Source organism: Ruditapes philippinarum, unplaced genomic scaffold, assembly GCF_026571515.1.
Source record: "Ruditapes philippinarum isolate M1 unplaced genomic scaffold, ASM2657151v2 ctg136_1_1_1_1, whole genome shotgun sequence".
Lineage (NCBI taxonomy): Eukaryota > Metazoa > Mollusca > Bivalvia > Venerida > Veneridae > Ruditapes > Ruditapes philippinarum.
This window is the reverse complement of record NW_026861872.1, coordinates 296,805-313,571: the sequence shown is the minus strand read 5'-3', so window position 1 is coordinate 313,571 and position 16,767 is coordinate 296,805. Positions and strand designations below refer to the sequence as shown.

The 16,767-nt window shown below is 31.3% G+C and overlaps 3 protein-coding genes across 3 annotated transcripts; all 3 read left to right on the top strand.

The window, feature by feature from the left end:
- Positions 1-1,144: 1,144 nt before the first annotated feature.
- LOC132717209 (uncharacterized) lies at positions 1,145-4,580 on the top strand. Its single transcript, XM_060700637.1, has 6 exons — positions 1,145-1,660; positions 1,811-2,199; positions 2,534-2,714; positions 3,068-3,163; positions 3,557-3,652; positions 3,914-4,580. Exons 1-6 carry the CDS (start codon positions 1,268-1,270, stop codon positions 4,202-4,204), a joined length of 1,446 nt encoding a protein of 481 aa, XP_060556620.1. The 5' UTR covers positions 1,145-1,267; the 3' UTR covers positions 4,205-4,580.
- Positions 4,581-5,411: 831 nt separating this feature from the next.
- Positions 5,412-8,806, top strand: LOC132717189 (uncharacterized). Its single transcript, XM_060700611.1, has 5 exons — positions 5,412-5,797; positions 6,009-6,910; positions 7,172-7,343; positions 7,775-7,870; positions 8,232-8,806. The coding sequence occupies exons 1-5, from the start codon at positions 5,495-5,497 to the stop codon at positions 8,538-8,540; spliced, it is 1,782 nt and encodes a 593-aa protein (XP_060556594.1). The 5' UTR covers positions 5,412-5,494; the 3' UTR covers positions 8,541-8,806.
- A 2,183-nt stretch (positions 8,807-10,989) lies between these two features.
- Positions 10,990-16,442, top strand: LOC132717188 (uncharacterized). The gene is made up of 6 exons (XM_060700610.1): positions 10,990-11,402; positions 11,981-12,195; positions 12,457-12,619; positions 12,846-12,935; positions 14,056-14,142; positions 14,657-16,442. The coding sequence occupies exons 1-6, from the start codon at positions 11,100-11,102 to the stop codon at positions 14,957-14,959; spliced, it is 1,161 nt and encodes a 386-aa protein (XP_060556593.1). The 5' UTR covers positions 10,990-11,099; the 3' UTR covers positions 14,960-16,442.
- Positions 16,443-16,767: the final 325 nt, after the last annotated feature.

Sequence of the window (16,767 nt, the reverse complement as noted above, 5' to 3'; positions counted from 1 at the left end):
TCCCCGCTTCAAAACATAAACCTTCCCCTATAATTTTAATTGACGAAATACCAGCCAATGAAAATATAAATCGATCGTTTATTGGATGCTTTTAACTCGCTTTTTGTGTAATTTTAGGTAGTAATTTTTGTCTATTCTAAGTATTCAGATTAAACTGTTTCAATAAAATCAAAACATCTTGTAGCTTTTTTTGTACTTAGCCAAAAGTGATCATTCCTTTTAAATTAAAATGTGAGAATTGCTTAAACCGGATCCTTAGTGAAAGTTACTGGAATAAAAAACTTGGGAAAAGTTGTAAACAAATGACACATTTAATTGAACCATCGCATGAATGCTTTCTTGTTGAATATATGAGAACAATATTAAAACACCTAATAAATAACTGATATATTAATAACTACCCAAGTAGAACATTTCATACAGTAATGTTACGATCGATATTAAAGAAAACTTACAGGCGCAATAATTCGATTTTTGTAAAACATGTTCGACTAAGTATTTTAGAAATGTTAGACCTGTAATCGTAAAACAAAAGTTTAAGAGAATCACTTAAATAAATAAAAAAAAAACACACGTAAAAATAAATCCGACTTAATGTCAACAGTTTGGCATTTTGAACTTTCGGTTTATACAACCATGGTAATAAGAATATAATGTACTGTCTATGAATTTACTTATTTTAGGTGGACTCTTACTTGATATATTGGTTTTAAAAAACTTGTCAACAACTCACAGCATTAAATTGCTATTTGTTTATATGTTTATATGGTAGGTTAGACCGAAATACCGTATCCGTTCTGTGCATTCTTTCTATTGTGTTCGAGGTCCTTATTCGAAGACTGACGGAAAGGGCTGAAAAGTTGCGATTGTCATCTAGCCATTAGTAAGTACATTACAGTAATTATCAAAATTTTCTGATTCAAGTCATAACCGTAATTTATAATGAAAAATAAACAAAATAAACAAAATCATTAATAAATATTAAATCTGTTAATTAAAATTAAATACTATCGATGACAAAATCATTTAAAATTTAAAATTTAGAATTATATATAAATACTGACATTTAATTCGGATGTATTGTGTTGTAGTGTTGTATTCTCCCAATATAAACTGGTGCTTTATCTTTTGGAAATATATTTAAATTTAAAATCACCTTAATCTCAAATTAATACTGTAGCAGTATGTCAAACATGGGACTTTTCTCTAAGTGACATTTTGGTGTTGAATTACCGTTACAAACCATTTTTATTAGACAATATGTTCAATGAAGTACATCATGAAAACAAAGTGTTTTAATTCATTGTTAACCTTTGATTACCAAACAGAATGGTTGAAATTTATGATATCAATATATCTTGAGAGAAAAAAATCAGAGATGACCGAACAAATTTCTGGAAAACTGGAACTACTTTTTGCTCATCTTTCTATTAACAATGTGAGAGACATAAAACCTTTACTAATGGATGCAATTGATGAGTACCAAAGTATGAGATCAAATCTAACGTATGATCAGAAACAAACGGTAAATTTAATAAAGTCACTACTTTACCATGCTGAAAGAGAGGAATGGCATCAGGCCAGAAATCAGCTAAATGGTGCACAGAAAGCATACCAGGAATATATGAATAACAGGACGAAATTACAAGGACATAGTCAGGTATGCATATGAATAAATCAATGAATAATAATGTATGTTTACTGCAATAATATTTTCATATATTTCTTATTTGCATTCAGAAAAAGCTATGATTCTTTGTTTGAAAGGAGGCACAAAAAACTGTGTAACGTCTTTTTTATATCTTGACAGAAATTAGGATATGCACAAATACATGGGAAACAAAAAGAAGTAATTGAAAGTAGTCAACTTGCGCTGCCATGGAGTGAAGGTTCTCCAGATAGGTACCTTTTTCAAGACCAGGATATCCAAGCAGGAAAAACAGAGACAGGCTCTTCAAAAGTATCAATATTGAAAGAGAACGTAATGTCAAACACTTTACAATCGCCCATTTCAATGCGACATGTGGGAAGGAGATCAGACACAACTGGTGACGACGAGCAAGGCCCGGACAAAAAGACAACTTTTCTCAATAAATCACTTACCAATCGGCATCCTAGTGCATATCCAGGCAGCTATTCAAGTCAGATTCATGAAAAACCTAAAACTCTACAGGAAGCTCTTGAATCAGCAACCGAACGGTAAAAACATAAGGTTGTTTTAACTTTTTATTTGCAAAACTTATAAGCGTATAATCTAACTCCTTTTCCCGGAGTATTTATACTATACATGCGTCCGATATTTAGATCGGAAATCTATCACATTATTATCACATATGAAAACGATATGTAGTATTCAAATATGTAGTACATGAGTATATGAGTAGGCATAATTTATACTTAACATTGAATTTTAAAGGCGGTTAAAAAAAGATTCTTAATCCAAATTGCAGTATATTTGTTAGATGCTCATTTTTATATTTTATATTGTCTAATTCTCTTTTTAGATTTATTTTCTTATTCAATTATTTTAAAGGAAATATGATAGTGATGAGAACAACGCTAATTCATACAGATTTGATCCGAATCGACCTTCACGAATTGTTGAGGCATATCAGTCTTTGTACGATAATGAATGGCAGCAAGCCTTAACGGCAATAAAACGTGCAGCTGTGATAGAAGAAACGGCTATTGAATGTTTACTTTACATTCTAGTGGTATAGTAATTTATAATAATTTCATTTCTCTTTTTTTTATTTTTATCATGCAGTTATATAAACATCGGTATCGCTATGTCTAATAATTTCATTTCTCTTTAATATTTTATGATACAGTTATATAAACATCGGTATCGTTATGTCTAATAATTTCATTTCTCTTTTTTATTTTTACCATACATTTATATAAACATCGTTATCGTTATGTCTAATAATTTCATTTCTCTTTAAATTTTCACCATATAGTTATATAAAAATCGGTATCGTTACGTCTAATAATTTCATTTCTCTTTAATATTTTATGATACAGTTATGTGGGTTTTGTCATGGCGTGGCTCATTTCTATTGTTTAGGAAGCCTATAAAGAATGTTTAGATGAGGCAGAAGGACAAATATTACAGTTTGAACATGCTGTGCTCAACATAGTTTCAGATGGGAAATACACAAAGGTTTAATTGACTTACTCATAATTTATACAGCCATTGTAGAATTTTTGCTGTCTTTCCAATTAGATTATCCCCCTTTATTCACTGAGGCAAACGATAGCAATTCTTTATTTCGTTGATATTTTAAGGTAGAACCAAAAAGGATAAATATTTAAGTGTGTATTTCTAGGCGAGCGTGTGCATGCGGATAAAAATCTTTGTCTTTTATTGTTTTTATTTTATTTAAAAACGATATACATGTAAATATTGTTTCATTGTTTTCTTAAAAGTAATGTATAAAAATTTTATACCGATATTAAAAAAAAAGATTAATGTCTTTCATTGATGAAAGTTACGAAAAATCATGATGATCATGATTATCATGTAGAAGATTATCCGTTAATAATTAATTTACAGTTTGATAAAGATGTTTTCAACAAAACTGGAAACAGAAAACACATGTTGCAGTATCGAAAAGAAATATCTGACCTGTCAGTAAAACGGTTACAAGATGTGAGTACTAAAATATCGTTATCAAACCACATATTTCAACCAACAACATTACAGACATCTATCAATCACTGTTCGCTATAACTCCATTTGGTAAAACAATATTGAAATGCGATAATAAAGTTGGTCCATGTTTAAAAGTTTCATGTAATAACTTATCATATTACAATCATTCATTGTGGTTTGTGTTTAAAATACATGAGAGATATAAAAGATTAAAAGCCTGTTTGTATGTGTGGTCATTTTATCTTTATCCTTTTTCAGACCTTCCTATTAAAGACGTTACCAGTGATACACAGGCGGTACGGCGTGAGAAAGGATGACAACGTAGACAACTACAGTCGCCAGTGTGTTGTTTTCACGTGGAGAATGGCGATACAAGATCCACCTTTACATTTTGACAATTTTGACCCTACCACTAATATTGACTTTGACCATAGTTTATATAAACCTTTCTCCAAATCTGGACGTTTCATTAGGTACTTAATATGGCCAGTGTTGAGACTTTACAAGGATGGACCTGTTTTATGCAAAGGAATCGCTCAAGGCGAATAAGGATATATGTCACGAGAATGTCGAGTGTATTATAACATTTAATGAAAATGTGATATTTTATTAATCGTATATTTTTGTAACTTAATTGAAAATGCTTAGTAACAGTCTGAAAAAGAATTTGTTTTATACTTTATGGAAAAATACATATATAATTTACCCATTCTATCTTGACAAATTGTACCTTTGTAACATTACGACTATTATTGCATGGCGAATATTTCTAAGTGTTCGTCACTAAGTACAATTGTGCAAAAAACGTCGATTTTCAAGACGCATATGTTATACCACTTTATCAATCTTTTCGTTCTAAACAAGCATTCTTCATAATTAATTTGTTGTATTTATACATGCGTAATCGAAATAAAAGTTATAGATATGTTCAGATCATCGGTATTTTCTGTACCTACATATCAGAAGTCAGTGTCATACATCATCTTCACACCTTTAAATGTTTGTAATAGGTAGATACTTAATTTACTCGATTAAAGTCAAAAGAAGCAATACTTAAAGTCTGTCATTGAGTTATTGTTAAGGCTGCCACAGTTGGGTCATTTCTAAGTTATCAAAAGGTGGCATAACCAGTGTTTGAGACACAGAGAAAGGCTGATAATTGGCAATGGAAAGAGAAAAAAATATATATAACCCGGCCCTGATTAACCCAAAACAAAATAGCACTTCAGCTGGTTATACAGTCACTTGGTGGTTTTATAAGAACACTGTATCCGACAGTGGCACAGTTTTATAAACAAGAAATCGACAGGGTCCATCTTATAAAAGAGAGAGTCACCTCTTTGAGTTCACGAGCACGAGTTGTAGAAAAGATACAATATATTCTTATACAATGTGCCTTAAACATCTTACCTGAGTCGATGTGACATTTGTTAAACGACGATGACCTTGGTTATATAGAGTTTCTTATTATAAATCAACTGTCTGAAAATCAATCAAATCTACTTTGACTTAACTTGACAAAACGAGTACGCATAATACTCGTATTTTTAAAAACGTAACTTGACTCCACTAAAGACTAGAATGCAGTCTAAGGCATTGTCTTTTAGCAATAACTGTGAAGTAAGTCTGTTATTAAACCATTTAAAAGGTCAGAGTATATCAAAATAAGCTATCTAATTACCTGATTAAATTGCAAGTAAGCAAAAAGTCTACATAACTTTAGTTGAATCAAACGCATGCAATCTAGGTCGTTTGGTAAAATCAAGAGTTCTTTATGAAATGTAGATTGAATAATAGATTTTTTCATAAAAAATTTAGACTGAAATTATTGCTGTAGTCATGGAGAATGAAACGTGCATGGAATATTTATTTCATAGTATAGAAAGCAATCATGCAAATAATATCAACCAAGATATATTATTCAATGCGTCAAATGAGTTTCGCAATGTATGGAATCTCGTAAAAAAGTTGCGGGATCTAGCACGTGTGGATGTAAAGAAAATTACGAATTTCCTAGATGCAGTTCAGGACGGTTTAGAAAATGGTACTTGGAGTGCGGCGATCAGAATCTGTTTGCAGGCTGATAATGAATACAGACACATTAGGCGCTATATCCGACCATCATTTCTTGATGACTTTAAAGTAAGTTATTAGCTATAAACTGTATACATCTAACCCATGTATAAAAATAACTAATGTTAGATGAAGGCATTTTGGATTTAAATGAGAAAATTCATTTGCTGAAAGAATATAAAATAGAAATGAAACTCAAAAACAAAATAATTCTCAGAGTAATATATAGATTGCAAATCTTGTAAAGAGGTAAAAAGTATCACATATAAATCATTTGCAGGTTTCACTATTCATAGAAGATGCACACCATGGCAAATGCTCGGCAACAAAACGAGAAAAAAAACATGCTACTGCTTCCACCACTAATGGTATTCGTAAACAAAACTTTCGAAACAAACAGATAAATAAACAAAATCCTTTGACTAATCATGCAGGAGGGCATGTTGAAAATGAGCACAGTGAAAAGAAAACGGCTTTAAAGAAAGAGAAGGCAGAAGAATTAAAGGATAAGCCAACCGCAAATAAAATTAAAAGCAATGAGACGGAATCGGCAAATATGAATTCAAAACCTGGCGATGGAAAAACTATCGAGGCTAAAAAAGACAAAGGGAACGTTAAAAATAACAAAAGTAAAAGAGATGATTCAGACGAAACTTCCAGTCGATGCGGACCTAAGTCTGTGAATCATAAATCAGACTCATCAGAAACAGATTGTCCTAAAAGTTTAGAAAATGATGATAACACTGAGCATAGTCAAGCAAAAGACAAAGAAAATATAGTTTTGAATAAATCAGATAGAAATATTTTTAACAGAGAAGATGGCGATGGTAGCGACAGTAAATTCCAAAAAGAAAATAAAAATAAAGGTGCGTCAGACAATAATGATATTTTTAAAGAGATAAATCAAGAAGATAAGACTGCAGATACAGCTAGTCATACTGACGAATCTGGCTTTAAATTGGCAGAACCAGACAAAGAAACAAATGAAAGTAAAGATACTAAAGGACAGAAAGATGAAAATGATTTCGTCGCGAACGAAATTTCAGAGAAACACAGTGGTAGTACCAATGCGCAAGAACTTAATGCATCAACAGGAGTGAAATTGGAAAATGATAGTAAAAGCAAAGAGAAAACTGACAATAGAGAAGACGACATGCCTTACACAATAGAATCTACAAAGATGTAAGTATCGTTCACATTTTCCATGACATTGTTAACTCGTCAATATTATTTCAGCAGCTTTTAGTTATAAACCTTTAATAGCTGTCAATCATATTTATGCATTTGAAGTTCTGATGAAACATGTAGGTCCTTATTCATTTTTCACATTTAGCTATGTACAACACGTAAGATCTTGTAATCCGCAGACACATGTTATCCAGAATTGATCAACATAACAGAATTTTGCGTAGAATTGAAATATAAAAATAAAATCTATTTCAGAGTAAGGGAGCAGATGACTCGTATAAGCTTCAAATGCAAACAAGATGAAATAATAACAGAGCTAAATCATGTATATGACACAGACTGGAATCATGCTTACACGGCACTGACTGGATGCAAACCTTCTAATGGCATTAAAAACACCATTGACTTCCTCGGTGAAATTCTGAAGGTAGACTTATTTATTAATAATATTGAGCATTAAAGTATGAATATAGATGGAAATGTTTATTACTCTGCACAATTCATGAAGATCATTAGTTTTACTTAGTATTCAATAATGATAAACTGGCAGAATTGTATCATTCTTCTAACATGTTATATCAAATAACTTTCTATAGAAAAGTTATATTAACAATAATTTCATTTACAAATTAAATTGCCAGTTTGTGATAAAAAAGACATATCTTCAATCAGTCGTCATCATGGTTGGTTTGTCTATAATACTTATCTCACTTTATTTCTCTAACACAGGCAGATGTATCATAATATATATCATAATTCGTTGTTTCTTGTATCTCTGAAATAGAAATGTTTAAAATAGTATGAATATTGTGATTAATGCTCTAAAAATAATTATGCCTATACATGTATGTAAAACAGATATCAGCAAGTGATGTGAGAAAAGCTATTGAGACGACGGTAGCTTTAACAGATGATACAGTATCAATTCAGGAGAAATTACAGAAATTAAAGACGGTAAAATATTATTATGATTTCTAGTACACGTTCCTGAAGAAAATCTTCACCCAAACTTAGTACTTTATGAATAATTTACACAACAGAAAAAGTGTTTTACTTTTTTCTTTTACAGTAAATTGATGTGAATGGCTCGTAAACTACTTCTATAGTGTTAATTTCTTGTTCTTCTATAGTGTTAATTTCTTGTTCTAACATGAAACTATATGCCATTATTTCTTTATACTCATTTTATACATATCGAACTTTGAAAAACAGAATCGTCTGGACCTTGACAAACGATTCTCATTTTAGAGTAATGATTATTTTCGAAACTGAATAAATGATAACAGAAAATTCATGTATGCTGTATATGTTTTAGGAATTTTTGTCACGACATCTAAAGGAGCTACAGAAGGAACACAGCATTGTGTACCATAATGGAATGGACGATGAAAATGTCGTCAATCTATACTCGGCCAAGTGTGTGGAACTGTCGTGGTTCATGCTCACGCGAAGTCCACCGATGGTGTTTGACTATGATTCAAGACCTATGTTGCTTGAAGATCTTTTAGAAATATTTAAGCCATACAAGAATGAAGGCCATTGTATACACTATATTGTGTGGCCTGCAATAAGGCGTTCTAAACATGATGCAGTTGTTGCACAGGGTATAGCCGAATTCAGATAGTGACCATAGAAGTAACTCTTATAATCACAGTTTTTACTAAATTGATAACAAATTTGAAGTAAGATAACAATTTATATATAGTTGATTCCAAGTGGAATTGACAAACATCAATATAACATTTTACTAAAATTGAACGGACAACCATCTATATAACATTTTACTGAAATAGAACAGATATAACATTTTTGAGAACGGCGGAGGAGAATGATATTTAAATATTTGTGCTTTTTGCTGATAGTGTATTCTGGTCGCTTGTTGTTGTTGTTGTTGTTGTTGTTGTTGTTGTTTTATATAACGTCTGCTTTTGTTTTCAGAAAGTTTTAATCTTATGTTCTTGTAGAACACTTTATGTAATGTTTCTGTTCTCGCCAGTGTGAGTTATAAACCATTGTTATAATACTAAAATATCTAAAAAGGCACATGACTATCTTATCACATTTTAAATTGTATTTTATAAGTCAAGAAGTGGAAATGGCTCCTGACATCACATATTAGTTGTATATTCATTAGATGACGTTATGCCCTTTCTGTGTTTCATGTCACCATTTGAATTGTCAAATTGCCGGAAATCATAGTTAACAAAATTTAATTGTTATGTCTAATAATAGTGTAATATGCAGTTATATCTTGAACGCTGTACAATGCTCTAAAGTGTGCAGGAGCGGAGAAAAATAGCGTCTCATATGTCATGTAAATAGATGTTTTAGCACTATTTCAACGTTATCGTTTATATTAAAGGAAATCATTTAGCTTATACAAATTGATGGTTAACTTTTAGACATACACAAAGACATGTTTAGCCACTAGTTATATTTGATTAAATCGGCATTTGAGTTATATAGAACGTTGAGCAAAGTAATAATCTACCATTTTTTCAAGTAACCTACACATCTATTATTACTGCTTTGATTCATATGAAATACGAGCGTTCTCACAGAAATTTGAAGACTGAATTCATACTTTTCTATGAACTATTCGTTTATATAGTCAACAAGTGCAATAACATCTTAATATAATTCAAAAATTAGAACATTAAAAGAGTAAACGGTTACAAAATCCTGCTCATTTTGCTATCACTACAAATCAACACATTCACTAGTGGCCTCCACGTCAGCATATAATTTAAACGAATTGCATAATAGCGACAAATTAATCAAGTATCTTCATGCCTTGTTACCAATTAGTGCATTATATCATACCAAATTTCACTCATTTTGTGATTATACGAGTACTGTTTGCCGCCTCTTAAAACTTTTAATCTCGTCATTCATGAGATTTTGCGGAACTTTCTAAGCGAAGACCTGATATACGAAACAAATTATTCAATTACATTATTGCATTTTTGAAACACTAAAACCAAATGTGTATTTTAGTAAGCAGTTTTTACTTATAAGATATAAGTTTACAAAAAGATCGTTTTATGCGGATGGTCTACTTTAATTTAAAAATATTGTCGTCTAAATAGTTTTGTTATAATTCTAATGTGACCATCAGTACTTTTCCTTCAGTTTCTCTCCCTTCTCCCCTTTTGCTTTGCTTTGTTTGGTTATTTTAGCGTTTCTGTTGATGATTTTTCTAAGGCATTACAAAACTTGATATTCACATGGTTTGTTCCCGTAAATGAAGTCCCGTTTGCGGGGGACATTCAACTCAGCAGTGTGGGGGGGGAGTTGATGTCGGAAACAAAGAAGATCGTGTCTACATTTGGTAAAGACTTTTATATTGAGACATGTAACAAATGAGTCGCACGCCACTTTAACAGAAAGTGTGTTCGCACTGGCCGATACTACGCATAGTAGGTGCGTAGGCGACGTCATTTATAAATGACGTAAGTTCAGTTTTTGTGCACCGGGTTTCAGACAGTGATGTTAGTACTTTGTATGCAGATCTATAAATGTTAAATGTATTTCTACGAAAATCAACGATAAGCCGTGTTAAACGTAGATATATGCACGTTTTTGTTTTTATTGTGAACGGGTTGGAAACGTGTTGCTATGATTATGTTAACGCTTATTTTCTGATAACCGGATCATATTGTATGACATTTATCACAATATTATCAAAACTAATTGATTATAAATATATCTTTAAAGAGATGATAGCAATTTCAAAAAGCAGACTCTCTCCGAAAATCTCGGACAAACCTCGTAATATTATGTAATATCATATTATATTATAATACATGTATGTCACAAAGCAAGCCTGCAAGTCCATTTAAATTAATTGACCATTTTCTGTACTGCTGCTAATCTGTAACAAGAGGCGTTTTAAAAATTAACAATTGTCAATAACCAGAACAATGACTTAAACATTATATCAATAAGAAAATGGTTGAGAAATATCTTAATACAATGTACAATGTTAAATGAGCCTTGTCGAAAGTATTTCTTTCGTTTGTATTAAGTGTATGTCGCCCGATCTATTTTCACTCTTATCAAGTCTTACATGTTAAAATTAAAGTAATGAACAAATCGATTGATTTTTAAAAATTGATTGATTTTACTTTTGTTTACTAATAATTGTCGTAAGTAAACGAGTAATTATTTTGATAAATTCAAAATGGCGGAAAAGACTGCGTTGGATATGGTATTTCTGTATGTTTTCACCGAGAGATACCATCTTATTACTGTGGATCTGGTTTATCTAGCTTCTGGTGAATGGCAGCATGTTTGGAAGTACGTTAAACCATTAAAACACGAAACATACGTTGATGAGAGTAAAATAACTAAGTTTTTAGAAGCAACTGCAGATTCTTTGCAATCTAAAAGTTGGTACTATACAAAGCGTGTCGGTATAGAAGCAGAGGCACAATACAACAAACTGAGAAAATTGGTTTCTATAGCAATTATCAAGCCTTTTTTGGTAAGCAATATTTCATCAAAATATGTTTTCATATTTTGTATTGGGTATTTTATGTTCTTATTAACGATTGTGTATGCATGTAGAAAATGGTAGATAAGATAATGTAGATTTATATATGTTGCTGATTTTCATTAGTTAGCGTACTACACATATATTGTTAGTCCTACAAAAATATATAGTTCATCATAGAAAGATGTAAATGCATTTTAAAAAAATGCCTTGGCTGGGAACATGGGCTTACAAACGATATAAAAGCGTTCTACACCTAGACCTCTGAGTAAATATCCCCGGACGCAGTGGACTCAGACATCACACCGTTAATAAAGAAGGTGGGTGTATACTCATCCGTTACACAACACCTCTTCAGATGATAGCATTACTTATTTCCAAGCGATAAACCATTCATTTCGGTTATAAATCAGAAACCATTTCATTTTATAAACAAATTCCAGAGCCAGACACCTCGGACTAGCCCCATATTACCAGATATAGACCTAAGAAAGATGCAGATGCATCCCGCATTGGCACAGATATGCTCCCAGTGGACAACATTAATTGTTGTCACATTTTTATTTTAGTTCAAGAATAATCAAGATACAAAACCAGAGACAAAGATTCCAAAACTAAATTTCCACCAGTCTCAGCAGCTTGGTGTGAAATTATTGGAGCCCCAGAAGTTTAAAGACGCTGGTCATAGTACGTCACGCAAACCAAATGACGTCAGAGGAACTTCGAAATATAGCAGTAGAACATCGATGGACAATATGTCAGCCTATACTGACCGGAACACTATGTTAGTATTGTAGAAATAAGATAAAAATAAATGCAATACTAAACAATAAACAATACGATTATTCTTATGTCATTTAGCGAAATATCCCACTTTCCTTGTAACGTTTTGCGAATTCGTTGATTCATTATTATTTCCATACGATGACATATCTTTTAATTTTAATTTCTAAAACTTGATTAACATGTTATCATAATGCCAAAACAATAAAATCACTTGGCATAAGTCAGCACTTTGTAGTAAAAATGGTAATTAAAATTTCAGATTAAACGAGAAAATGACAAGGCTTCGTGAGTTTTGCAGTCCAAAAGAGATTGTCGAAGAGTTAGCAAGTGTTTTTAAAACAGACTGGCGGGCAGCATTTGAGCATTGTCGAATTTCTAATGATAAAGGCGACACCATCAGCTTCCTCAGACGTATCTTACAAGTATGTGCAATCATGATTTCTATCTAATGAATTTGATTATCAATAAAAATTGTGTAGAAAATGATGTAACATGTAATGAGACTATTTATTCAATCAGTTTATTGTTATGTTGTCGTTAACATTTTTAATGCTGTAAAGCATATTTCATGTAAATCACGTGCATCTCAATATAAATATTATATTTCTGTTAGGACATTTGTCAATTAAATATTTTGTACATTTTAAGGTATCATATGAGCAGGTTTGCTGGCCAATTGCCGAGTCACAATTAGTTCTAATGCAACGAGAAGCTTTGAAGATTGTGAGTGGATCAAATGTAAGTATATAAATCATTATGTTGAGTGGATTAGATATAAGTGCACAAATCAATATTTCGAGTTGATCAAAAATAATGTAGGTGCATAAATCAATACATTGAGTGGCATAAATCGATCATTTGTTGGTATATGAATCATTATATTGACCGGACCAAATGTAAGTGCATAAATTAATACGTTTTCCATGATATTAACCTCAACCTGACACAATGACACAATTTCTGCATAACCTGACTGACCTACATGACATAATTAATGGGTTTACACGGTGTGTAAATCAATCGACCAATCAAATAACCTGATTAAAATATCTACAGACCGGGTCGCGCATTATTAAAATCCATGAGTATGACTAGAATGGACTGGTATCAATATCATTAATTACGGAATAGATTTTTTTTTCACTTTCGTATAAATTCCTTCAAGATCTTAAATAAAAGTTGTCCTCTGTGATTACGTGTATTATTAGAAATTGTTCTCATGTCTATGTATATTACATACTGAGATATATTTAATAAAACTTGAAACTTGAAACTTGAATACATTCTGTGTATCAAATATAGGTGCATGAATAAAAACATTGAGTGGATCAAATATAGGTGCAAAAATCAATACATTGATTGGATCATATGTAAGTGCATAAATCCATATTTCCAGTGGATCAAGCATACATAAATTTGTGGATCAATATATGAATTTTGCAGGAAAAAATGTATATCAAACTCGAAGAGAAGAATTAAACGTACATAAGCAACTTTATTTCTTGATGTAAACAAATGCAAATACTTTTACATTATGAGATTGACACAATACCTAAAGTTAGTATTTAAGATGTACTTAGTTTTATTGACAAATGAGCCGTGTCATGACAAAACCAACATAATGGGTTTGCGACCAGCATGGATCCAGACCAGCCTGCGCATGCGCGCAGTCTGATCAGGATCCATGCTGTTCGCTATCAGTTTCTCACTTGTTATAGGGTTTGTAAGCGAACAGCATGGATCCTGATCAGACTGCGCGGATGCGCAGGCTGGTCTGGATCCATGCTGGTCGCAAAACCATTATGTTGGTTTTGTCGTGACACGGCTCAAATGTATGTGCATATTTTTTATATTTCAGAAAGTAAACGCTGAGTTTCCAGACAGTGAAATTCTGCAAGAATTCAGAAGACAGTATGCAAGTATATCTCTTAAATATTTGAAACAGGTATAGTTTGTTTTGTTTTTATCATTTTTATTTTATTCTTTTGTATTATTGCTAACGTAATAATCCGAGTTAAATTATTTTGATAGGTTGTTTTTACTGTAAAACTTCCTTATATAAATGAAAAGATTAAGTGAAGTGCTGTAGAGCAATTAGGACGATTTCCTATTAGTGTTCAAAGTTATATACTACAAATACCTAGCCACGTTAGACAAAACTTAATCTTATTAGTTGCTCTATTTTTAATTTGGAACAATCCATTTTCATTTTAATGCATTTCAATATCAAAATACTAAATATGAACTGTCAACCGTATAGAGCCTAATCAGACTGTACAATTGTGTAGGATGGCCTGGTGAAAAGGTTAATAACCTCTGGTTCAATTTATTTTTTCTTATTTATACATGTATGACCTATTTATGTCCGATCTGTGGTAATCTTTGACCTTGCGGTCAGCGAACCTTTAATTAGTAAGTTAATCATTTGAACTACTTCAGGAATTCTTTTTTTTTTTCAGAATTTTTTCGAGAAACATATGAAGACCCTGTTGAAAAGACATAACATAATTTATAAAAATGTCCCAATCGATGAAGAAAATGTTGACGTTTATACCGCAAAGTGCATAGAGATCTCGTGGTTCATGTGTGTACAAAATCCACCAATGGTGTTCCAGTTTGAAGTGAATAACGAGGAAGAACTAAGATACCTCTTCCGGAACTTTCAGGAACACGGTCATCAGCACGAGTATATTGTTTGGCCCGCCGTTAGACTTTTTAAACATGGTAAAGTCTTGGAGAAAGGTTATGCTATGTTTTACTGAACAGTTATGGAACAAGGATTATAATTCTTTATTAAGTAAAACCCTCTAATTTGAATTATTTCGAAACTGTATGAGGAAAAAGTTAATCAACATGATTGTGTGATAAATACACGTGCTAAATGGGAATCGAACCAAGGTCATTCGGAAAAGAAACACACTTCTATGTTTTGGTTTTTTCCGATAAAATTTTGATAAGATTAGAAAAGGTCTTTTAAGAACTACTATATTATCATAATTTTTATTTGGGTCTCATCCATACATAACAACACACAAACTACCAAGTAAATATAAAAAAGAAAGTAGAACAACACGTCAAAACCCCGGAGTATGTTTAAAGATCCTGTAACACAATTTTTTATGGTTTTATATCATAAATACGATGCTCAAATTAAGATTTATCAATTTTGTAGGTTCCAAATAGCATTATTTATGAAGATATTACCGAATTTAACATTTCATGTAAAGAAATGGAGGTAACAAAAAAAATTGTTTTGTATTAAGTCCAAGTCAATTTTTTCCATAAGAAATGAATGCATATATCTTTAAATGATTACGTATAATATGTACAAATATTCGCAGTGCATATTTTACATATTATTCGATGTTTGAAAATTGATTATAAGCATAATTATATACATACATGTATAATATAAATTCACTAAAGTGTGGTATACAACCTCAATTAAAACATACAGGATCTTTAAGACACTTTATTTATCGACCGGTTTCTGTCAAACAATGGCCTTCATCAGGATAGTACAATTTCAATATAAAAATTCACCCTAAGGTATGAAATAATTCAATTACATAGATTTACAAAATAAAAGTTGTTTGTATACGGCCATTCTGAACTACAAAAGACAGTGGAAGGGAGGCAACTCCAAGTCCATAATGCAAGGATTTTCAATATGCAGTGCAGAGTAACCTCTCTTCCCATACCATAATTATTGACATATTACAATTAGATTAAGAAACTATTGCTAATTTTGTTTTGAAGAAACTTCTAGTAATATTGCTTTGTAATGGACACCTGACCAATATTCTCTAATTTTAAACAAGTATCATGAAAAATACTTGAATAGTAAAGCCACAGATTCTTCATCTGTAAAATCATTTACTAGATAAAATTATTATACATCACTGAAAAGAAAAAAAAGAAACTTGCGAATCGACACCAATAATGTGTTTATCAAAGAAAGGTTTCCATCCCATATCAATTACCATTACATTACACTCAATCTGCCTCTATTTTCTAATCCCATGAGGGAAAAAACACATTACTGTGAAATGTCATAAAATGCCTTCTTTTATACTACTAGTACAGAAAACATATAAAAACTTATATATGTTAATGCATGAGCAAATTTTTGCACAGTAAACTTTGTCAGCAGTCCCTGTCAGTTTATTAAGTTTCGCTAAATATTCGTATGTTGACATGTATTTTAAATCACAAAAAAACTCTTTGTTTAATTATTTAATTAGTATCTGATTTACTTAATTAATAAGAAGAAAAATGTTTATGTTTGTTATATCTATATTATTATTTCTATAAATAAATTTGTGTTAAATGTGCTCAACCAAATTCTTTCAATCCGGCACATGACGTTACAATGATACCAAAATATACTCAAATATTCAAATATATGACATTGCAACTTCTTGATATAAAACTTACATTGCCATAAAATGTAAAAAAAAACCTTCTGTCAAAATTTCGAAAAAAACAACACTAAAAACGAATGTTCAATTGTAAGTTTTAAACATGGCATGGTGAAAGTACTATGTGCTGTTGTTAGCCATTTATTTTG